The sequence below is a fragment of the Epinephelus fuscoguttatus genome, linkage group LG20, assembly GCF_011397635.1.
Source record: "Epinephelus fuscoguttatus linkage group LG20, E.fuscoguttatus.final_Chr_v1".
In the NCBI taxonomy this organism is placed as follows: domain Eukaryota; kingdom Metazoa; phylum Chordata; class Actinopteri; order Perciformes; family Serranidae; genus Epinephelus; species Epinephelus fuscoguttatus.
The window spans coordinates 35,631,778-35,657,558 of NC_064771.1; the positions used below are offsets into that span (position 1 = coordinate 35,631,778).

Below are 25,781 nucleotides of genomic sequence, written 5' to 3' on the forward strand. Positions count from 1 at the left end.
GACACAAAGCCAACACGCTGTGTGGCCACATCAAAGCCACGCACAAACACACGTGCACATATGTGGCGGCACCGTCTGCCTGTGATCTGTTTTAATGAGTCAGCACTCTTCAGCCAGCCGTCTAAACAACCCTCACTGCAGAACCTGACGTCACGTGGATGGATCCAAATCAGAATTCAGGTTTGGAGGCACAATGAGACAGAAGGATATACACCTGTTCCTGTTCTCGAATACGTCATCGACCATACCGCCATTCACTTTGACACCAGTGCCCCTTTCTACTCTCATCTGTCAGTATGTTTCCATGCACAGTTCAGTGGAGCTACGGTTATGACTAGGACATTTAATTGGACCACTGTCCTTGTCCCAGTATACACGTTAAGTTACGGTTAGCCAACACACGCACGTGGTTGGGTTTAGGAAAAAATAACAGGGTTTGGCTTTACAATCATACAGGAAGTGAACATCGGCCTCCCAGGTGAAAGTCAGTGGCTGTTGGACCCGCCCAACACCCCTCTGGCTCACCTCACTTGGACTTTCACCCCCTTAAAGGAATAGTGCACCCAAAAATGAAAATTCAGCCATTATCTACTCACCCATATGCCGAGGGAGGCTCAGGTAAAGTTTTAGAGTCCTCACATCACTTGCGGAGATCCAAGGGGAGAGGAGGTAGCAACACAACTCCACCTAATGGAGGCTGACGGCGCCCCAGATTCAAACGTCCAAAAACACATCATTGAAACCACAAAATATCTCCATACTGCTCGTCCGTAGTGATCCAAGTGTCCTGAAGCCCCGACATAAAAAGTTGTTTGGAAAAACCTCATTTGAACTCTGTTTTTAGCCTCACTGTAGCCTGCAGCTCTGACTGCCTCTCTGTGCACCGCGCTGACGTGTGCACGCTTGTGCGAGACCGTGAGACATGGGTGTTCATGTGTGACGTTTGGGGCGCCGTCAGCCTCCATTAGGTGGAGTTGTGTTGCTACCTCCTCTCCCCTTGGATCTTGAAGTGTTGTGAGGATTCATTTTGTTTTCAAAATGTTGTTGTTTTCATTTTTGGGTGCACTATCCCTTTAACTCAAAAAATAACAGTGACCGACCACGAATCATGTTGATGTGAAAGGAGGGCTTTTTTCGTCAGTGTCTGACGCCAGAAGTCACAGACCAAGCGGCAGTATTTTAAGACTTTCAATTTTATTTATAAAGCCCAATATCACAAATCACAATTTGCCTCACAGGGCTTTACAGCATACGACATCCCTCTGTCCTTATGACCCTCGCAGCGGATAAGGAAAAACTCCCCAAAAAACCCTTTAACGGGGAAAAATGGTGAAGTGAGAGCTAGATGGGAAGGGGACTCGATTTATTGACCGAAGTAAGTCCGACTCCACTACGATAGGTGATGTGTCCCCTATCAGCTTGTTAGTATTCCTGCATTTGTGGGTTGTTGTTTGTTGTTCAGTATATCTTCATATATTTTGTAATTTACTGTTATATAGATTTATATTCAGTCTATATTTGATCGATACTGTATCTTACATTTGCTTTTCTGCTATGTTAAATGAGTCCTTGTATGCTGAACGCTTTGCATCTACACTCCTCTGACTTTGTAATACAACTGCTGCACAGCAGGATAAATAAAGTTTTATCTTATTGTATGGCATCGTATCATTTTGTATTGTTTCTTATCTTATTGTACCATATTGTTGCATATCTAATTGTTGTGTATCTTATCGTTTCATGTCATATTTTATCTTACCATATCATATCCTGTTGTATTGTATTGTATAGTACTGTATCTTGTCCTATTGTTTCCTATCCTATTTCATTGTATTGTATCATACTGTTTTGTTTTGTTTAGTTGTATACCTTACCTTTGATTATCTTATCATTTCGTATCTTATCTTAGTGTATTGTAACGCATCGTATCATAACATATCGTATCATAGCATATTGTATCGTATCGTATCGTTTAGTATCTTATCCTGCCTTTTTCTTATCGTATCTAATTCAAAATGTGTCTTTATGCAGGCACATGTATCACATTACTTTACAATCATTTGGTCCAACCTGATTTGAGATTTTTCATTTTGTATTTCTCATTCTGTCAACAAAATCTGACGTGAAATGAAGTTAACTATAAAGTTTAGAAAAATGAAACCCTTCCTTCACGTGCATCTGACGGACAGATTCAATGTCCTGATGGAACTAATGAATGTAAAGAGTGTTCTGCAGCTGACCAACACAAACACATCCTCACAGGTGTATGCCTATACGTCTCTCTGTGTGTACAAGTACTGTGTGTATGTTTGTAAGCAATAGCCCCAAAAACCGATGCAACAGAGTTTAATTACAACTCTGAGGACGTGCTAAATCAGACCTGCGGCGAATGGTGGCAGTGAGTAATGCTAACAGTGGAGGTGTGTGTGTGTGTGTTTGAGAGACACTGCAGGTGATTTCTAACTCTCAGTTGTATATAGATCTTCCTGCAGGAGTGTGAGCAGTCTCTGAGGAAACTGCTTCAGTGCGGTACTTTGTGTTGAAGGTTAAAAAAAGATTGTGGCTCTGGGCGAAGAAAGATTTCCTTTATCGTTAATCCAAAGTGAATCTCGGTCTCAGGAGTAAAAGTCACGCTGTGTACACCAAGTCCTCCACGCTGATGTAACGTGTTGTGTGTGACTTGTTATCGCAGCCTGATTGGATAAATGACGGACTTCCCTTCCCTGTGCTGCTGCGTCATCTCTGGCCCAGTTCCCACAGCTCCTCTGGTGTCCAGTCTCTCTGCTGGTTTCAGCCTCGTCGCCGTGCAGGTGCGTGTTTACAGTTCATACGCTGAGAGATGATTTGATATTTTTCCTGTACGTCACTCGCCCTGGGCGCTGCATTGTGTTTCCTCGGCTCTCTGGGCTGATATCAGATTAGCCCTGTCACACTGCTGCTTTATCAGCCACGCTGTCCGCCAGCCAAACAAATGACAGCAGCCCTCCACGCCTGCCGCCGCCTCTCCCTCTGTGACAAACGACACGTCAGCCCATCTCCAATCCATCCCTCATCCATCTCATATTGCTGCCAAGGGGTAGATTGTCACACCAGTGACCTTACAACGGCCGCCAGCTGTGAACACGGGGCATCCAGGTCGTTGCCTCGGCAGGTCTTTGGCAGGCAGGTTGTTACTGTTCGGACAAAAAGTCGTGCTGATGAACAACACAGTCTGGGTTCTGAATGAAAGTGCTGCTGCTGAGGCCTCATGAGGCCCTATTTAAAGTTTAGTATGTCTTCATGCTAGGGTAACAACACATCCTCACTGTGACCTCGTCACATGTCCACGTTTGGTCATGGACTTTCCACGTCCACATGAATAAAAAACACCAAACACTCTAAACGTGTCTCATCTGACCGAGGTCACCATCCACTCCATAATCTGACGCCGTGAGGAGGGAGTGACCCGACCAGCCAAAGGTGCTGTCTCCACTGCTGATCTCCAATCAGCACTAATGCTTGTCAAGCATTCTCCACCTCCGCCCACTTCCAGGCAATTAAATAGCAGCCAGAGCGTTTACACTAAGTGCTCCAATTATAGCAGAGAGGTGCTGTGGGTGAGATCAATTATGATGAGGATGACAACTCGCTTTTCTTTTGCAACATCTCACTCTTCTGCCCTCCCGTCCTGTTTTTTCTTCCATAACGATGAATCTTCGGTCACGCCAGCGGGCATGTTGCTTCGTGGACAGCAGAGAGGGGAAATGAAACTACAACATGTGTGAGAAAATTGCAAAACAGCAGAATACAGTGTGTAAACTACCACCGGCTACAAAAGACTATCTCTGCTCTTAAGTGAAGACCTCCTGACTCCAGTAAAGGTGATTGTCATGTTTTTACTCCACACACAGCTGAAGAGATTCACAGACTCTGTAACATATTATAACCTGTTTAATTCATACATTTTTATATATTAAGCCATTAACTCTCTGCTCATCCACAAACTACTTCTCTTTGATAATTTTCTGGTTTCAGTATGATTTTTTTTGTCTTGGAGGATGTCTGCTGACAGAACTGAGATCCAGTGTTCATTTTTTTATTCACAGCATGCAGGTAGCAGTGGATCCAACCTTGTTGCCATAACCACAAGACTCACTGTGCTGATCAGATACGTGAAAGACACTGAGCACTTACAGGAGCATGTGTATTTATTTCCTTTGTTGTAATTTCTGGAGCAACAATATGTCAATCTGTAATGCTGGGTTCACACTACATGACATTTATGTCTGTTCTGACAGGAACTATGACAGATTACATTATTGTGGAGTCATAAAATTTTGCCGTGACAGACTACATGACGGTCCACACCAATTCTTTCACAACATGTTTGATGTCATCAGGTTATTCTTGTCCTATTTTCATTATTATTTTTATCTATCTCAGTCACTGTGTCTGTTCACGTGCCAGCCGAAATGTTACTGAAGTACTGCATGAAAACGACAAGTCACGGAATCCTCCACATCAAGTTCCTGCAAATTTTTCACAATAAAAGCCTTTTTAAAAAAAAGAAGGGATTCTCTCAGCTGAAGTTATAATGGGCTTTTAATTTGACAGATACAGGAAGTGTTGAGTTTGAAATGGCGACGCGATGCATTAACTTTATCAAGGTGAAACCACAGAGGGAATAAAAAATGACGTCCTGTTTCTAATGTGTGTTTGAGATGCAGCTGGTAGCCTCTGCAGCTGTACACTATCTGTGAATTTGATTCCTTTATATCCTCCATTATGAAGAAAGAACATTCTTTGCTAGCTTGATGCTAATGGCAGTACTCAGCGGGTTGATAGAGTAGACGACAACCAACGCCACGTCTGGGACACCTCACGACGTCCCAACAGAAAGTCTAGCATGTTTGATTTGTCGCTCTGTGTTCCTATTGGTCAAAGTGATGGCTGTGACGGGAGAAGTCATGGAAGACAAAAAGAAAATCAAACATGCTAGACTTTCTGTTGGGACGTCGTGAGGTGTCCCAGACGTGGCGTTGGTTGTCGTCTACTCTGACTATATGTTGGCAGATTTGCATATCATAGCAGACAGGACCGTTGGCCTTGGCGGCGCTGTCTGAGCTCCACTTCCTGTTTTCTTTTTTCTAAATAATCCTTTCCCTTCTCCTTCCTGTTGAGTTTCAGATTTCATGTCGTGTTCCTTGTCTCATTTTCTCTCTCCTCGCTCTGTTGAAGTTGAACACACAATTGTCATGTTTTTCATTTTGTTTTGTTCCCCTCTCATGTTTTTTTTGTTTCTTGTCGAGACTGAGACTTGCTTTTTTTCCCCATTTTGTTCTTTTGTTTCCCCTCTTGTCCTCGCCTCTCCTCCTCCTTCTCCCTCGCTTCATTAGTGATGCCGTCCTTCTGCCGGCCCACAAGGACTAACTTGATGGGAGACAAATCCGAGTGATTAACAATGATTAAGAAACAGGCTAGAAAAATACGATGAAGCCGTGTGGGACTGGCAACCTTGTCTTTAACAGCTCTCTAATCCCAAGAATTTACAAGCCCAACAGATGGGTTTCCATTTTCATCCAAGTCATGTTCAGGACAGATTTATCTCTCTGCGTTTCTTGGAAACAAACTGAACTGTACCAACTATCCTCAAACATAAAGGTCAAACTAATACTGAAAGTGGCTCATGGACTAAAAAAAGCTTTCTTCCTTTATTCTTTGTTTAACCTTTCAGTAGTTTAACCTTTGTTATTGAAGACAAGTCAACTAAGAACACACTGTTTTCATGAAGCAAAGGCAAATGTCTCGGAGGATTATGAGTAGGAGGTAAAAGTCATCCACTTGAAATAAATGTTCCAAACCACGGTTATATTTGTATGTTATCCTGTAGTGGATATGTTGAAACTTTACATTTCTTTACGTTTCAGTAATGCTGTGTTTAATGTGTAGGTTTATGCAAACAAAAAACAAAAAAACCCCACTTAGTTAAGGTAAGGAAAAGACCATGTTTTGGCTTGAAATACCTCGTTTGAGTGACTAAAAAGTCGTTGGGCACACAGCAATGTCTTTGTAAAATACACCTGCTTTTTGTGGCACTATCCTGGCTGCAAATGCAGTGGAGTCTCAGTAAAAAAAACAACCCTTCTTTCATGACACTCTCATGGCTGGAAATGCACTGATATCTTGATAAAATATAACTGCTTTTATTGGGACTATCCAGGCTGGAAACACACCTGTGTCCTAAAAATGGTTTTATTATGTATTGGTCTCAAACCCTGGGCTGCAGCTTACTAGGCGCTGTGCCTGAGTGAGATGCCATCTACCATCCCCCTTCATCCCCAGATGACAAAGTCGGCTCATACGCTACAGAATTTTAGAAACGTTGATGTGATACGTATGAAACGTACAAATGTAACATATCCAGGGTTTGCAGAAACATACAATGCCAACATTTGCCTACTACTTTCCTCTGATTGTGAGGGACCTCTCTGATCTATCTGTCCTGACCTCCTGATCCATTCATTCAGGAAAAGCACTGACAGCATCGTAACTCCAGCAGACAATTGACACTTAAAACGTTCTGTTCTGGAAGATTCTGGAGGTGCTACAAGAGGATTGAATGTCTCCTCTCATGTTGTCTATCATGGCCTCACTGTGTTCTAATGCTGGTGAGCATCTCTGACACGTCAGAGTATGTATGTAGGACGTTTGCAAGCATCCAGTTTGTTCAGTGTTTGACTTTATCTGTGTGACACCAGCTGGTGATGCACTGCTCATTACACAGACACGTCTGTGCGTATGCAGCATGTTGACATACATGTTTCTGCCCTGAGGCTCAAACAACATGAAAACAACTGCATCAATATGACCCAGCAGGTTGCAAAAAAACACAGAACGTTCCTTTAACTGTGTGATAGTCTCGCCACCAGACAATCAGAGATCTCCGCCTTCTGATAGTCTGGGGACACTCCTTTCTAAAGTGTGTTTAACACACCGGTGAAAACGGCCATCAACAAAGCAACGCTTACATTTTTGAAAAGGACACGCCTTCTCGGAAATGTGCGCTCCTCCTTTTCTCGTCCACAAAGAAACAAACACACAGAGAGCTTGAAAATGGATGCCGAGAGATTTAACTCCGTTTTATCAAACGTGTGCTCATCCGTGAAGAAAATATTTTTTCCAGCGGATGTCTTAGTTACAACATGATTGAGCTAACTGGAGTAGTTTCATGTCGTATCCGACAACGAGAGGCTTTGAACAGATGATGTCCTGATGTAGCTTTGCTGCTGCTGTTAGCTGTCCCTGTCAGCTGCGGCCACTGATGCTTTCTAGACATCGTGATTTCCCAAAACTGGATAAATACCACACATAGCAACACAAAACTGCTTTGCTAGCTCAACCATGTTGTAACTGAAATATCCGCTGGAAAAAATATTTTTTTCACGGACTGTTTAATGAGTTATTACCTATTACAGACACCGCTAACGGCTAAGAAATAGTAATGTTTGTTCAGTCATTGTGTTTATAGACTTTACAAACATCGGATTAGTCCAAACGGTGATACAGTGATGTGAAAAATGTGATACGTAGGCTATATATATATATATGCATATATAGCTAAAAGCTCTGCTGGTTTTCTACCCGGAAGTATTTGTAAACAACAAGACGATTCCCTCTATAGTCTGGCCAGTTGGATGAGTCATGGCCTTGTAAAAGGTTATGTTTCTTTCTTTTAGTTGGCGAGAATGTGTCGCCGCAAACGCGACAAACATCCACTAACTTTGATGGCGTTTTCTGCGAGCACGGCTGAGCCATTTTGTACCGCTACACGTGTTTCTAGTTGGACTATGTTTACGAGCACAAGAGTTCAGCGAGCCACCAAAGGACCACCTGCAGATTTACTATTGGTTCTGCAACGTAGGGAGTTTTTTTAAACTCTGAAATTGTACCCGCCCATCTAAACACAAAATCAGGGAGAAAGACATCAGTCTTTAGTTAAGCAAAGCGTCTAAAGACTGACTTGTGAGTCTAACTGTGTGAGTGAAAGACAGTGAATGTTAGTGAGTGTGTGTGCATGTATATGTGTGTCGGTGAGAAGGAGAGACAGCGGGAGAAAATGGGCTGTGTTTGTGTTTATTGAGGTCATTTTCAATTTGCTGTTGGAGGGTCTTTGCCCTGAGGACATGTAAAACACACACACACCTTCACACAGTTGTGTATCTGGGCAGAGAGTGTGTGTAGGTGTCACTCATCAGTGCTCAGCAGCCTGATAGGATCCTGTCAGTCAATCTGTCTCCCCTGGCTACCAAAGGCTTCGTCCCAACCTCCCAATCTAAACATCACTCCTTCAGTGAGTTATACGCTCTCTCTGACATCAGGGAAAAAAGTTAGAGAGGAGAGGAGTAAAGGGAAGAAGGTAGGAGAGGAGGATAAAGGAAGCTAGGAAGGTAGGATGGGATTTAAATGAGGAGTAGAGAGGATGAAAGAGGGCACGAGAGGGAAGGCGCGAGAGAACTGGAAGAGAGGGATGGAGGAGAGAGTAGACAGAAGGATAGTTTGTAGATGAAGGGATGAGAATGACGAAAGAAAAGAGGGAGTAGGAGAAAGGAGAGGGAGAGGAAAAGGAGAACAGGGAGGGGTAGCGAGAAAGATGGAAACAAAGAAGGGAAGGAAAGAAGGAATTAAACAAGGTAAGAAAAAAGGAAGCAGGAGGAAGGGAGGAGCAGAGGGAAACATAAAAACAAATAAATGGAGGGGAGGAAGCAGAAATCAATGATTGATGACACATTCAAAGTGTCGCACACAAACACACACAGCAACAAGGCAGCTTCAGGTGTGAAGAACCCGACTGTGTGTGTGTGTGTGTGTGTGTGTGTGTGTGTGTGTGTGTGTGTGTGTGGTGCTAATGGATTCACACATACTCGATAATGATTCACACAGTCAACTGACAGCTGACTGTGATTCATGTAGGGACGCTAACAGAGACAGAAACCAGAATAAAAGTCTCATCAGCGCCCCCCTGAGGCTGCAGTGATCATTACACACACACTATTGGGTCAGTGAAAAATAACACTTTCCTGTGGCGAGGGTGGCGCTAAAACCAACGGCCAACATGTGCTTATGTTCTGCATCTGCATGAGAAGAAAAAACCCTTCACACCAGCAGACGGCAGCCATCTGCAATTGTTATTCAAAAAGGGAAACCAACAGTGTGTCTCAGATCACATACTTCTCTACTAAACACTTAATATTTTGAGTGCACAAGTGCGTTCACACGATGTCAACGTTCATTGTCGTCGATCCAATGACTCTGACACTGAACCAAAGCCTACGCTGCAGGTATGTAAGGTGGGAACAGTGTCAACCACTTTAGAAGAGAAGTAATCCAACTTTAGTTGAATCTGAATGCTAACGTTCTGCATGGTCGCGGTTGGGAAGATGAATGTTATCTAATGATGGCACAACCTCAGAGACCTCCCTCCATCCTCTGAACATGTCCAGGGTGAAGACAAGACTGACTGATTGACTAAAACACATTACTCTGATTGTATTACTCTCAACAGTTACAGGAAAACACATGTTTTCAGGTCAGTGCGTTCATAATGTGATCACCACACGCTCAGCTGAGTGGAAAGATTACTTCTGATAGAAGAGTAAAATCTACCAAACGAGGTTGAAATCAAGCCGAAGCGTCGACTGAACCGACTCTGCAGCCAGGCTGGAAAAAAAAGATGCAACAGAAAGAACCAACAAGTTCTGCCAGGAAGACTCACTGCCAGCATGTTTTGTTATCATGACTCTGAGTGTGTGTGTGTGTGTGTGTGTGTGTGTGTGTGTGTGTGTGTGTGTGTGTGAGTAAAAATTTGGCAAAGCTTTTAACACATTTCTGTGACATTATTGAAGAGTGCAACTTCCATTCAGCTCGGTCTCACCCTCCTACGCTCTAATGTCCTAGTGCTAATGATTGTCTCAGCGTCAAGACACACACACACACACACACACACACACACACAGAAGCCATTTCTTTCTGTGTCGAAGCCTTCCACTCTTTTAAAGACAATCTTGTCAAATCAAGTCAAACACTGACATTAGTATCATTAGAGACTTGACAAAAATAGTGATATTAGTGCTAATTAGCAAATGTTAGCATGCTAATGCACTAAACTTACAGTGTGTGTCTCAGATTGCATAGTTCCGTACTAAGCATTGAATAGTGCACAAGTGCGCTCACATTGTCCTGTACTGGCGCACTCAAAACGATTAGCTTACGAGCTATTATTAGCATTCGTTAGCTAGCTAACGTGTTCATAGCTAAGGCGGCACATTTTAATCAGCACTGATGTTGTGGCATGTGGTGCGGTTTATGTGTGGACCGAGATAGCAGTCACATGTTGGCAATAATACTCCACTGTCTGTTAGCAATTTGCTGTTCAAAAAGAAGACAAAGAAGAAGAGGTGGTTGAAAAAAAGCCGTCATCATTTCCAGCAAATGTGAAACAGCGGTGCGCGATTTCAGACAACACAACCCTGTTGAAGTTAGTGCACAATGAAAGAAGTAACCTACGTGGTGTTCATAGTGTATGTTGAAGTGTACTAACAGAAGTATGTGATTTGAGCAAGCAGCAATCTCCAGGGATGACGAGTGAAGCCAATGCGGAAGTGCTGCAAACTGCAGTTCGTTGAATGGCCACTTGAAGCAGGCTACAGAAGCGAGTCAATCCCCATAGACCCCCATGTTAAAATGCTCAACTTTACAGCAGAAATAAACATGTTCACAGCCTGGTACAAAAACAGTTTTGGTCTCTACAGCTAATTTCCCCTTTCATGACAACTGTACGGCCGGGGTGTTAATTCGCAAGTCATTGAACCTGACCTCTCAGCCGTGTTTGTGACTCTTGGATATTTTGTTTCGTGAGGGAGCTGTCACCAAGCGGGAGCATGAGCGGGAGCAGCCAACACAGGGCTAGCTAAAATGGCATCGCTTGTTAGCCTAGCTTGTTAGCCTTAGCTAACTTAGCAGCTTCGAGCGAGGTGGGCGTGTTTAAGCAACCAGGCTTCATTTGGCCTGCCTCTTTGCCCATTTTTGATTGGCCAGAAGTTGGGCGGAGTCAGGCAGTGCCAAGATGGCGACAGCCAGAGCCGCCTACTTTGAGCTTTAAACCCGCTCCTCAGAAACCAATGGGTGACGTCACGGTGACTACGTCCATATTTTTATACAGTCTGTGGATTTGAGGCACACTCTAAGAGGGTAAACATGGCTCTTATTATGCTAAAATCTGTATGTTATGCTTTGTTCACACGTAGCTGTGTGTATTATGGCACGTCAACTGGAAGTCCGTTCATTCCTAAGAGAGCTTCAGACCATTTTTGATCACAAGAGTAAGAGAGTGAGGATTTCCCTTCATCACGAGTACAGATATTGACACATTTTACTGGTATGATACACATACCAGTCGTGAAACATACATAATCTGTACCGGATGCTTGTTTTATCCAAGTACTCAGCTAAACCCTACATATTTCCATGTCCTTCGATGGCATATGACACCTGAAATTTAACCAAAGTCCACCAGTGACGTGGCTGCACTTGTTAGCATTTCTCTAATATCAGTGCAGTCTGGCAGGGTAGGAGCACAGGTTGCTTACGTTAACCTACAGAGTCGTGCTAGTGACCTGGTAATTAGCCAATTTTGTTTTTTATTTGATGACTTCTTTGACTGACAGCATTAAACTTAAGTTTTGAACAAGTTGCGAGCATCCATACTTTTCTGTCTCCATCAGAGAAATGGCCTTGTGAAACCATTATTGCCATTGTCATGTCTGTAAAGGCCACCGATGATGATGATGATGATGATGATGATACTAATGGCGTATCAGGGCCTTGAAATGTTTCCCGTTTCACAGGAGAAGGTTTCCACCACTACCCTTTATAACTCAAAACTCAAAAATGAGGGGTAGAAGCAAAAGGAAGAAATTGGCCGGGGCCTTGTTATTACTTTTCTCTGTGTGCTGGAGAAAAGTGTGACCACTGACCGTTTCATCTGAAGACAGAAAAAGAGAGGGGTTGACTGACAACCGCGGACATTTATAACACACAGCTACTCATTGCCAGCCCTCAGATATAAGATGCTTCCTGCTGCGTCTGTCGTGACTCACTCATTTCTTCTGTCTGTCTGTCTCCTCTCACGCACAGGTCAGTGTACAGCAGGCTGCTGAACCCTGCACCATCCCGCTGTTATTAAAAACACAGAGCAAGGACTGACCACTGAGACAATGACAGCAGACTCTGATAACCTGGCAGAAATATCACAGGATGGCTTTCTTCCTGTGATTACTGCTGTGATTGACACAAGGTCAGTGTGTGTGAGAAAAAGAAGATGGTGGTGTGGCAGCTGTATAATTTGTGACTGACAACATGGACGAAAAAGAGAATATCCGCTTTACACGTAACATAAATCAGACGAAATGTTAGAAATGTTCAGCTGATCGACAGGTTGTCACCTGACAATCCACGCTCAGGTGCACCTTTTGTTTTCACTACAATCACTAATATATGTTAATACATTCTAAAGCATATGGAAGAGGCAAGTAAATGAATAAAATGTGCAAATCAAATGCAACATGTAGACTGTAGCTGTAGGCAGAGACGTCTGATATCTGATTAAAACCGTGTGGCAGCAGCTCCTCAAATGAAAATGTTTTCCCTCCTTCGACTTCTCCTGTTTGATTCTGATGCATTTTATTGTTGTATTTGCTGCACAAATTTGCAATATGTGACAAAATAAAAAAGACACATTTCCTTCTTTGCCTCTCCCCACTGGAGTTACCTATCTGACTGACATCACTCCCTCCCTGTCTGTCATTTGGCACCGCAGCTGCATGAAGGGGCGGAGCTGTCCTCCCTCTTTGTCTCCACATTCTGTGTGTGGTCAACATCCTCCTCCTCTTCATCATCCACCTGAATATGACTGCCTGACCTGTTAAAAGTAGTTATGAAATGATTCTGTGCGCCCTGCGGCTGCTCAAACGTCTCTAAAAACGCAGAAAATCAAACCTGTTCTGAAAATTTTAATGAAAGTTTCGGACTCAGTGCTCAAACATGATTGACACAATGGTAAGTTGTATTTATATTTGATGTGTGACAATTTCAGACGAAAAGACAGACTCGGCGTGCCAAGGCCTTTACACTGAATTTGCGGATTGTTTTTCTTGCGTGCCTCAAGGGTGAATGAATAATCCAGAAAAGGAAAAAATTCTTCATGAACTGAATTAAAGAGGAAAACTATATAAAAACATCTGTGTACAAACTCGTGCAGTTTAATCCAAGTCTCATTTATCCAGTCGTACTCTCAGGACTTCCCAAACAACCCAATAGGGAACTGAACTAGTGTTGTGTCATTCGCGAATGAATCGTTCAAATGAACGAATCTGTTGAGTGAACGCACTGAACTGAATCACTTCCGGAACTGATTCGTTCATTTCTCAGTTCAGTTGAGCTCAGCAGCGAGTGTGCAGGCCGGGAGTGGAACTGCCGATTCAGTCCGAGCGAGGCAGCCAGGGTGCAGGGAGGGACTGCCTACAGCGTGACGAATCACTTGGTGAACGATGTAACCCCGATCCCTGAGTGATTCAGATAATTTCTTCTCAGCGATACACTTTCATAGGGACTGTTTTCTCCAAGCTAACGGCTAATGTAGCCAGGAGTCAAGCCACATGAACACAGTCACACACCTCCCCATTGTTTTAACAGACTTAGTTTCCAGATAAACAAAAACGTTAGGCTGGCCATGCACTGAACAATTCGGTGAACAAATCTTTTGAATGAATCTTTAAAATGAACTGATTCTAGTGATTCAGTAACATCTAAAGAACTGCTTTGCCCATCACTAAACTGAACTAAATGTAAAACTTATCTATGCTCCTTTTAAAGCCAGAGCACAGGAGCTGCTGGTCAATCGATCTTACAGGAAGCTAACATCGGCCCCCTGGGTGAAAGTCGGCGGTTGCTGGACCCATCCACCACACCTTCCATCTGCCCTCCTTGGACTTCTAGTTTGGTTTTTGTCCCGCACTGTTCTCATAAGGATGCCCTTAAACAAGAACGCGTATCATGCCGATGTGGAAGTCTGACGCCAGAAGCAACTGGCCCATTGCTGCTTTACAGTGACTTCGGGGTGAGACTGGGTTGCTTAAATCCAACCACGTGTGTGTGTTGTTGAAGGAAAAAAATGTCTATTGGTGGTTTTGTACCAACGTAGTGCTTTTATTTTGAAAAAGACTGCATGCAAAGTGTACATTTCCTGTGAAAACAGAAGTGTTTTTGTCAACAACCAACACACCCAGGGTACCTTGGACGTCATATGTGGACGTGTGATGAGATCGCAGTGAGGATGTGTTGATCCTACACACTGGATCTTTCAGACTGTTCTCTGCGTTTGGATTCTTTGTTTACTGTGGAGGCACGTGTGAAGAACAAAGTGTTCTTCATGAGTTAGTTTATTCTTGGACCACGTGACGTCTCTGTTTCCAGCTGCTGGTTGCTCTGCATGACCTGTACGAGCACGTGTGATCAGTCAGGTTGATTAGGATGTAAACAATCGTGTCTGTTGTTGGAAGTGAGATGTGGAGAAACACACAGAAAGAGCCACATTAATACTTAAAGCTGCTGCCATGGCAACGCAGCCCGGCTGGCGGTCTGAACAGAAATGAGAAGCCTGCTACACACACGGGAAACACACACAGCAACACAATCACTCCTGCCAGGTAGGGATTTGTAAGGAGGAAGCCCAGGACGTCAATATGAATGAGGCAGGCGGTATGTGCGTGTTTGTGTATGTGTGTGTGTGTGTGTGTGTGTGTGTGTGTGGAGGTCAGGCGTTGAGCAGTGCAGCAGAGGCTGAGTCACACACACTACAACAGAGCAGCTAAATAAGTCATAAAGCACACACACAGCCTCTTGTCTGCTGCTGTGGTCAACAGGGGGCCATTTTTCTTTCTCTGCTACACACACACACACACACACACACTGAGGTCACACTGACAATCACACACACCATGTGTAATGACACACACAGCCCATGCATACTCAATCACATAATCATCATAATAATCCTGTTCTCTCTCTCTGAGTGTCATCCACCGCCAACATTCATAAACAGATTGACAGAATAAAACTGTAACTCAAATAAAAAATCAGGACATATTCTTGAAGGTGCAATCAATATTTTTTCACTTGTTTTCTACACAAAATGATGACGATTGATGAGTGATCAATTGATCCAAGAAAAGTTACCAATGAGGACGATGTTTATTTCCACGGGCAAGGACGATATGTAAGATCGCCCATGAACTCCTGAACTTTTGTTTCATGTGCTCCATCAGTTATCATATGTTCGATAACCAAAGGATTGTATTTCTGACTTATGTTTATGTTAATATGCACATTTAGATTTCATGTTTTGAATTTTATATAACAGCACCCTGCATGTAAGCGCTAAGATGGAAGATGTTTAGCCATGCTTACATGACATACATTAAGAGGTGTCCTGCTGGTCGTGGACGAATTTCCCAACAAGCAAACAAATGCTAACTGAAGAGGATGAGACAAGGTCCATTGGCGTTTCTCAAAGGCAAAGATCCTTCCTTGGTAGGATGGGTCCTTCCAAGGAAGGATCCTACAGAGGCAAAGCAAGACTCCTTCCTAGCATTCTGTGAACACACATAGCGGAAGAGACTAACAAGTGTCCCCAGGTGTGTGTCATTCACCCTCAGCAGCAGACTGAGGAGGTTTCAGGGTACTGTGATCATTTTAACACTTTCTAATGTCGTTGTACAGTTTGAACAAATGTAGCAGTATTTCCATAGTCACATGACTTTTAGGGAGAATATATTACTGGATTATACTTAAAACAGGTAGGCTAAATCTAAATCTAAATCTAAAAAAAAAAAAAAAAATCAGTTTATTTGGCAGTGTACGACGGAGTATTAGGGCCACATTGAACGAAAAGAAAAATCAGTGATTTTGAGAATAAAGTCGTAATTTATTGAGATAAAAGTCATAATATTACAAGAATAAAGTCGTAATATTATGAGAATAAAGTCATAATTTAATGAGAAAAAGTCGTAATATTACGAGAATAAAGTCATAATTTAATGAGAAAAAGTCATAATATTATGAGAATAAAGTTGTAATTTAATGAGATAAAAGTCATAATATTACGAGAATAAAGTCGTAATATTACAATAAAGCTGTAATATTATGAGAATAAAGTTGCAATTTAATGAGAATAAAGTCGTAATATTACAAGAATAAAGTTGTAATATTATGAGAATAAAGTTGCAATTTAATGAGAATAAAGTCGTAATTTAATGAGATAAAAGTCATAATATTACGAGAATAAAGTCGTAATATTACAATAAAGCTGTAATATTACAAGAATAAAGTTGCAATTTAATGAGAATAAAGTCGTAATATTACCAGAATAAAGTCGTAATTTAATGAGATAAAAGTCAAAATATCACAAGAATAGAGTCGTAATATCACAAGAATAAAGCTGTAATATTATGAGAATAAAGTTGCAATTTAATGAGATAAAAGTCATAATATTATGAGAATAAAGTCGTAATTTAATGAGATAAAAGTCATAATATTACGAGAATAAAGTCGTAATATTACAAGAATAAAGTCATAATACTACAAGAATAAAGTTGTAATATTATGAGAATAAAGTTGCAATTTAATGAAAATAAAGTCGTAATATTTTGAGAATAAAGTTGCAATTTATGAGAATAAAGTCATAAAATTAGAAGAATAAAGTCGTAGTTTTTTTAGGAAATAACCAACAACAAACAGAATGGGTTACAGGATGATTGTTGGTTATTTCCTTAAAAACGATGACTTTATTCTCTCTTTTTTTTTTTCTTCAATGTGGCCCTCATACTTCATCGTAGGCAGTGGACACACTGGAAAGTGTAAATTATGAAGTTTCTGTCAGTACTCAGAATGAATATTTCTGAACGCACCACTCACATCATCTTCCTCCATTGTCTAAAAGAAGCCAACAGGACTAATGTCTCTGTGGAGAGCTGATTTGCCTCCAGCTAAGCCCCGCCCACCAACAATGTCATGCTGTTCACTGACAGTGAAAGAGTCTGTAGTCTTTAGATGATGATGAAGATCAATGATGAGTTGATTATTTGGTAAAATCTGATAAAAAATAGCAGCTGTCGCCATCTTACACTTCAGCCACATGCCAGACACTAAATAATTAACACACACACACACACACACACACACACACACACACACACACACACACACACACACGAGTATGTGATCCAAGGACAGGAGCCATGGTAAAAAATGAAACAGGTAATAAATATTGAGCAAAATTCAGCATCCCCTTGGACAAGCTTTTGTACTGTGTGTGTGTGTGTGTGTGTGTGTGTGTGTGTGTGTGTGTGGACCATCCAATTCCATCTGTCACTCCAGGTGGCTACTCACACCTGGGCACACACATACACACACACTTTCACACACATGATCAGTGAGCCAGTTTGTGAGAGGACAGACAGACAGACAGACAGACAGACAGACAGACAGACACATTTTTCATGTCTCACTTGATCTCTTTGCACACACACACTTGTTCCCTGTGCACACACATTGTTTTCCCCTCTTACACTCTGGCTCGTTTCGATGTATACTCAGTTATTCCTTATTTACACTCCCTTTAGTCCTGGACAGTTTCACTTGTTCCATGTGTACACTCACTGATCTCCTTGACACACACTCACTGATTCCTCATACACACTTCCTCGTTCCCTACGTGCACTCACACTCACTTTTCCCTCATGCACCAACTCACCTGTTCCCTGCGCTCACCTAAATGTTCCCTTAACATCACAGTCAACCTTTCACCAGTCAGTCCCTGTGTGCACACTCACTTATTCTCTTGATGGGCTTGAAATATATTTTTCTGTCTAAATGCAAAATTACATGGCCCCTGAACTAAAAACGTCTCACTGCACCAATTGTTGTATTTATCCTTCTTTTCCGCATCTCCAGCAGGGGCTGAGTCTGACCGCAATCAGAGTAATGAACTGTGATTTTTTATTCATCTATTTATTTATTAAGATTTTACTAGTCCACACCCATTGGTAGCTTTGTCACCTTCTACCTATGCTAATCCTCAATGCCTATGTGCAGTTTCACATAGATTGACCACGTCAGTGAGTAGAAAAACGTGGGACAGACAGAATGACTGACTGACAGAATGACACACTGACAGTTTCCGTGATTATGTACAGCATACCATACCATGACTTAGTCATACCAAACATTAGAAAACAACACCAACATTGGTCCACAGGGGGAGCCACAGCGATCGGTCGCATTTTAGCCATTTTGAAGCATTTTTCTGTTGTTATAGCGCCACCCAGTTGCCAATTAGAGTTACATTTCTCCAGTCACCTTGAGGCGTCCTGTTCTACATATCTACCAAGTTTAGTAAAAATCCATATGGCGGTTAGGCCTAGATAAGAAATGAGCTCTCTAGCGCCCCCATTTTGTTTGATGGGGTCAATAATGGAGGGGTCCCCTCAGATTATGTGTGGTCATATGCCTACAAAGTTGCGTGGTGATGGGTGAAACCCTTGAGATGTTATACACCTTTATGTGATGAGCCACGCCCTCCGCAATATTCATTGCCTTATAGAAGCTCAGTTTTAGGAAGTTTTCCAACTTTTGCCAAGAGGGAACTTTAGATATTGCTCCCTAGATTATGTTCACCCAGTTTCATGCAGATCGCTCAAACTTCCTAGGAAGAGATCCATTTGAAGTGTTTTTCAAAAAATTCAAAATGGCGGAAAATCTATATAAGCGGAAGTTATGGGTTCTTGAGGCAAATGTGTTCCTCATGAGGAGAGGCATCTCTGTGCAAAGTTTCATGTCTCTACGACATACGGGGCATGAGATATGCCCATTCAAAGTTTGACATTTCAATGGGTTGCTATAGCGCCCCCCTTTGGCCAATTGATGTAATATTGCTTCATTGGCATCCTCCCATGACCCTCTACCACTGTGCCAAATTTCACATGGATTGACCAAGTCAGTGAGGAGAAAAACATGGAACACACACACACACAGAGTTTTCATCATTATATAGTAAGATAGTAAGACATGGTCATAGTAGCGCTTTGAGACAGACAAGAGTGCAGCTCACCACCATTCTACTGAGAATGTTGCCTGAAACTGAGGAAGAAGACATCGCTGGGTCCAGACTGAATGTCTATCCAATATACAACTTTAAACTAACTGAGGTGGCTGGCGGGACTCTTAGCTGATTGTCATAGCAACGTTGCATTAAACTGCTGCTGTGGGTTGCCATTTAAAAAAAAAAAAATCTGGGTCAAGTGAATGTTAAAACATTTTGGTTGCTTGGATGTCATTGGTCTACAGTGTTTTCACTCCACATTCTAGCATCAGCCCAGCTCACCTCAGATGGTACCAAAATAAAAACCAGGTACTGACCACAACTTTTGCCAATGGAAAACCAAAAACGAACAATTCCACGCCAGTCGAGCTGCGCCGCGCCGTGCTGTGGAAATGTGGTATAATACAATCAATTCAGCTAAACTTATAGGAGCTGTTTATCTGGTGTGACTCCAAGGTTAGCACAGCTGCTAACCACCTTGGAATAATGCATGAACACTCCCAGCTTGACATAAGCGCCGTCTTTTCTGTCCTTCACATTCTACTGACACTGCGTGAATGCAACATACATTATGTACAATTAGTTGTAACTGTAAGTATCATGTACATGCAGTGATCCCCATTAGGGCTGTAATTATTAAGCCTCTAAAAAATATGTACGCGTGCACATTTGTTCCTGCACTTATTAGTGTAATGTCTTTACATCATGTACTCTCACCCATGCCTTATATTCTGTAATTAGGGAAACAAGATTTTCCTGAAAACATATGCAACAGTCATTTAATCCCACTCAAACACAGACAAACATGTGTCATATCCATACACCAAGACTCCTCTGAACACTGTTTTGCTCCATGTTTACGTGAATACAATCATTCACAGTCGGTATGCAGAAGCATGCTTCTCTGCAAACTCATTTTCTGTATGCACAACTGTGTTCCACAATTACTGTACACACACACACACACACACACACACACACACGTAGCTCGTTCCACATGTTTGCAAATACCCACACACACACTCGTCTGCTCACTGGACACACACATGCTGTAACCGCGTGCTCTAGGAAATAAAGTGAAAATGCACCGACCTGCTGGATGAACGTGCGCGCTCCGTGGGGGCTGAGCAGCAGGATGGCTCTGCGCAGCGTGTCTCTGTACCGGTTCAGCTCCTCGGTCCTCATGGTGGTGAAGAGGTTGGTGAAGACTTTGCTGATGTTCCTGTCCACTCGCTGCAAGGCCACGTCCACACCCTGACGGGATGTCTGGTCCAAAAAACCCTGCAGGCCGCGAATATCTGATGGAACAGGAAGAAAAGAGGGTTAAACTTAAATCATTGCTGACGAGACATACCGAGACGAGCTGGGAAATTTGGAGATGCAGGACAGAAAGAAGGCAAATGTCTTTTCTATCACAGAGAAATGTCCACAATGTCTCTGTTAGAAAACCACAACAAAGACAAGATTGTACTGACTTTCCCCACCAGAATCTAACCGATTCATTGTTAAATCCAAGTGGATGTTTGTGCCAAATTTGAGAATATTTCCTCAAAGCCTTCAAGAAATCTCATTCACAGAAATGAGACGGAGGCAAAGCCACAGTGACCATGACCTTTGACTATTAAAATCTTATCAATTAGTCGCTGTATCCATTGGACATTTATGCCAAATTTGAGGAAATTACCTTCCGGCCTTCTTGAGATTTCACATTCACAAAATTGAGACAGACACAAGGGCACAATGACCTTCACCTTTGACCACTAAAATCTAGTCAGCTCTTCCTTAAAACCAAGAGGACGTTTATGCAAAATTTGAAGAAATTCCTTAAAGGCATTCTTGAGATATAACGTTCACAAAACTGAGAAAGATGCAAGGGCACAATGACCTTGACCTTTGACCACCAAAATCTAGTCAGTTCATTCTTAAATCCAAGAGGACGTTTGTGCAAAATTTGAAGAAATTCCTTTGAGGCATTCTTGAGATATCACGTTCACAATAGGACAGACAGATGGAAAACCCAACAACACAGTCCTTCTGGCTGCGGCTATCACGGGCACAGAGGCATAAGAAAAGTGATGGCTGGACATATCTGACTCTCAGATATTTCAGAATTCCACACACTTCTCAGAAGAAGTGTTCTTTAATATTAAAGGGGTGATGGTTCCTCCTGTTAATGTGGTGCTCCTGAAGCAGGTAAGAGTCAATTGCTCAAGGACATGGACACTTTGGCCTCCAGTCGAGGGTAAATGTTACTGCGTTCTGCATGTTAACATTTACAACCTGATCTCTGCCAGCTCCCTTCAGACACTCTGAATTAAATCTGTCTGGGAAAGAGATCTCATTCTGTGTTGTGTCTTCTGTTGCTCATTTTATAACTCTCACTCTCTATGAACAGAAAAACTTTGCCCTGATTAATCAAGGTTAAAAAGTGACTGTCTTTCGGTGTTGGTCAAGAGGCAGCACAGAGAGTCTCTCAAGTGAGTGTGTAAATACAGTAGACCTGATCTAAGCTCACTTGACTCTCTCTTGTAATTTTCTACACGACTGTTTTCTCCCTTAGCTTAAAGGAAAGCTACGGCTTACTATAGCTTGAGTGTTATCTTTGGAACTCTGGTCTTCAGTTCTGTTGGTTATAACATTGCTCTTTGCACAGCACTGAACATTTAATTAGTCAATATCAGTACCCGTAAATTTCCACAGTTCTCAAAACCCAATTCAATACCAGGTTAAAAAACACAAAAACTAAGCAATAATTCCACCGTACTTAAACATACACTCCCTTGTTCAAAACATTTAAATTAAGTTATTTATTTATGTTATTTTTTTCATGATGAACCCCTGATGATCCATCTTGAACAGAAAGTACTCGTCTCTGTGAATTTGTGAGATTTTGTGGGTGAGGAACATTAATATATAGCCTCCAGGAAATGAACACAATTCTCCTACATTGTTGTTCAGCACTTGTACATGCAAGATGTGATAGTTGGTCTTAGTGGTAGGCTGTTTGTCCAACCTACAACCAACTACAATTCTCGATCTAGATTTGTATTTAAATCACTTATTGTTGCTTCTGCTAAATATATTGCAGAGTCATCAGCATACATTGAGATAGAGGCATTCTTTGATACCAAAAGAAGGTCATTAGTGAAAATGGTGAACAGGAGTGGCCCGAGACAGGTTCCTTGAGGCACTCCATCTGAATAACTTCCATTAAAGTTCACCATCAGCCTTTTGGTGTTGATGACCTGACCTGACTTCAGTCAGATGACCTGACCTAACTCTTATTGTGTAGATGGCCTGATGTGACTTCAACTACATGGTCTGACATGACTCTGACCAAATTTTGTTATGTGAGGAGAAGAAATTGTCCCCAGAACCTGTTGTCTGATCAGCAGGAAATAACACCAAAGTTATGGAAAGTACCTACAATGCTTGTCAGACACTACAATCTGTCATGATGTACCAATTCTTTGGCTCTCTCTGAAGATTAAAAGACCTTCAGATGTGCAACTCTATGTCTGAACCTCCCTTATTTTAAGTCTTGTTTATGCTATGATATCTTCTATCACTCAAGTAACGTTTTATCCATAATAATGCAGACTGAAAACTTCAACACTTCATCAACATTAGCTCATGATCAGTGATGTCAAAAGCAGCAGAAATATCAAGCAAAACTATTCCCATAACCTTCCTCTACTCCAACTTCATACACCAGTCATCAATCATTTGAGTCAAGGCTGTTAAATATTTTTCTCTACTTGCATGTTGGAAATTAGTGATTAATCTATTGTTGTTCTTGTGTTCTTCTTCCTTTGGCATTTAACAGCAGGCTAGAACACTTGTAGGTGTACATGCTGCCCCGTCAGGTCAGGAAAAGGCAATTTTATGGAGAAAACAAGCACCGTCGCATTTTCAGAAATCTGGCCTTGATTTGGTACCAAAGCACTGGTTCTCGGGACATTCTGACAGTGTTCTTTAAATAATCACAGATATCTCAAATTGATTGTCTGACTGTTTTTGTCCATTGTTGGACATATTCAAAGCAGTGTTGAGATGTTCTCAGATCTCAGCAATTACTTTGACGAGAACTTTGTTATAATGAGTGAAAGAACCACAGGTCGAACCTCCAAACACAGGAGGGTTCATTCAGGATTCTTGGGACACGTTTTCATGTGTATTGAAAAAAGAGCATCCAGCAGCTTCTAATCGTTCACAACAAGCCTTCTGGCTGATGACCGCTGTCAGACTGGCAGCAGATTCCTCCATCACACAGAACTGACTTGATTACTTGAAGTGAGCCAATGCACGCCTTCACTCTCAATTATTGTTCAAAGCTGAGTTGATTCAAAAGTCCGCGCAGAAGTTGCTTTCATCTGTGCTGCTGAGCGAGCGTCCTGTGGGCATACATTCGTGACCCACAAAAACAACCAAACACAACTTCAGATGGGAAAATAAGAGTCGCCATGCTGAAATTGCAAAGGCCTCCATCCGAGCTGACTCGTCCTCAGCAGAGCTGGCTGAGACCATTATCTCTCTGCCCGCGCCATCTTCGGCTGTGCCACTGAAGCAGACAGCATCTATCCATTTGAGAATATCATTTGGATTGCTCGCACTCTTCTCCAAACTGCCAGAGAAGTTTCTTTTCCTGACACTCAGACAAGGCAGCTGTGTTGCGTTATGCTCCGTTATAGCTGGTGACAGGTTGTTTGGCCTGAACATCTCTGCCTTTCTTCCTCCTCTCTTTTCCCCTCCCTCCATCCTCCTCTGTCTATTAGTGCTGACAGCTGGCTTGTTCTGACTCCTGACTGACTCCGACTGCCACTCTACTCCTACTCCCTTTTTTTACTCCAGCTGTTTCATCTCATCATCCCCATCTCTCAGTTTTTCTTTCAACACTCTCCCCGTCGTTGTTTTTGTTCCCCATTACGCTGTCTGTCCATCCATCCATCCATCTGTCAGTCAGTCTGGCCCCAAATTTGAGGAACACTGTGGTGAAACAACTGGGGAGCTATAACATGAAATTTGAAATTCAGAGCTCTGTGATTCACAGTTTCCCGCTGATATCAGGCACCGCTTGAGGCAAAGCACTGCAGGAGGCATCGGTTCATCCATCTATCAGTGCATCGTTTATAATCACCAATCTGTTAATCAACTCATCCAAACACCTGTCCACAAATAATCTGTCAGCCTGTCAATCTTCATCTCCTTCTCCTCAGAAATTTAAATTACCAGTGGGGCTGTGGACTTTGAGCAAAGCACCACTGTATCAGCATCATTTTGTTCCGTTCTGTTTAACTTTCTGGTTGGAAGTTTGGGACTGAATGTGAAGCCTCCATGCATCATTGCACTTTGTTTGCTGCAGGTTTTTGGCTTTCTGTGTCCATGCACATATTTTTCTACAGATAGACCCGAATATGTATATAAATAAAAATGTTTTGCTCTTTTCTTACTGACAATATGTGCAATACAAATGCTCAAATCACAGACATTGTAGATTTTTTGGATCCAAGCTGAGTAAAAAGGCTTTCATATATTCTGTCCTGCTTACATGTGACTCGCAGACTAAGTTAAAACTCTCCAATCCAGTCATTTAATCAACATTTATCCAAGCATCCATTTTCATCCGCTAATCCAGAGCGCGGTTGCAGCAGGCCAAACAAAGCACCCCAGATGTCCCTCTCCCCAGCAATGTTTTCCAGCTCCTCCTCGGGGATCATGAGGCATTCCCAGGCCAGATGAGATATGTAAGCCCTCCAGCGTGTTCTGGGTCTGCCCCGGGGCCTCCTATCACTTAGACGTGCCTGGAAAACCTCTAATGGGTGGCACCCAGGGGGCATCCTAATCAGATGCCCGAGCCACCTCAACTGACCCCAGAAGGAGTAACGGCTCTACTCTGAGCTCACTCTGGATGTCTGAGCTCCTCACCCTATCTTTAATGTGGGACTTATACTTTTGCGTCGAAATCACGCCGTACCTCTGCTTCGACGAAGAGCCTACACTGTACCCTTCGCTGTAGCCTGACGTGCACCAACATGAAACAATAACAAGACAACAAAACCTTCACAAAATAGCATTTTAAGTCCTGTATGTGATTTATCCTGGCTTTATATGACCAGAGGAAATCAACACTATTCGCTAGGCTAATTTCTACAATGTGAAATGCCATAGGTTTGTGCTAATAATGTTAGCATGTTGTATTTGTTTGGAAAACGTGTTTAGTATAAGACAGTTGTTTTGTCAGTGAACCTTGTGAGCTGTAATGGAGACAAATTTTGTAACATTACCATTGTGAAATGTTGCTGTTGTCCCTGGCTTCATATGAGTAGAGGAAAAGTCTGCTAGCTGCTAGGCTAATTTATACAATGTAAAATGCCATAGGCTTGTGCTAAAAACGTTAGCATGTTGTATTTGTGGGTAAAATGTGTCCAGATAAAGACAAGTGTTTGTCTGTGAATGCTGCGAGTTATAGTGAAGCTGAATTGTGTTTGAAACTGTCACTATTAAGCCATGTTTAATGTGTGTTTAATGTGTGTTTTGAATCAACTAAACTTTGCAGCACTTCACAGAAACCCTACTGCTGACTAGTGTT

The 25,781-nt window shown here is 42.3% G+C and overlaps 1 protein-coding gene across 2 annotated transcripts in view; it reads right to left on the reverse strand.

Moving 5' to 3' along the window:
- Nucleotides 1-25,781, reverse strand: part of LOC125880628 (glutamate receptor ionotropic, delta-1-like) — an 841,018-nt gene that overhangs the window by 263,944 nt on the left and 551,293 nt on the right. For both annotated transcript variants that reach the window (XM_049563255.1, XM_049563254.1), the window contains exon 4: nucleotides 20,285-20,490. In XM_049563255.1, the coding sequence (XP_049419212.1) occupies nucleotides 20,285-20,490 (206 nt within the window). The remainder of the gene's footprint in view (nucleotides 1-20,284; nucleotides 20,491-25,781) is intronic.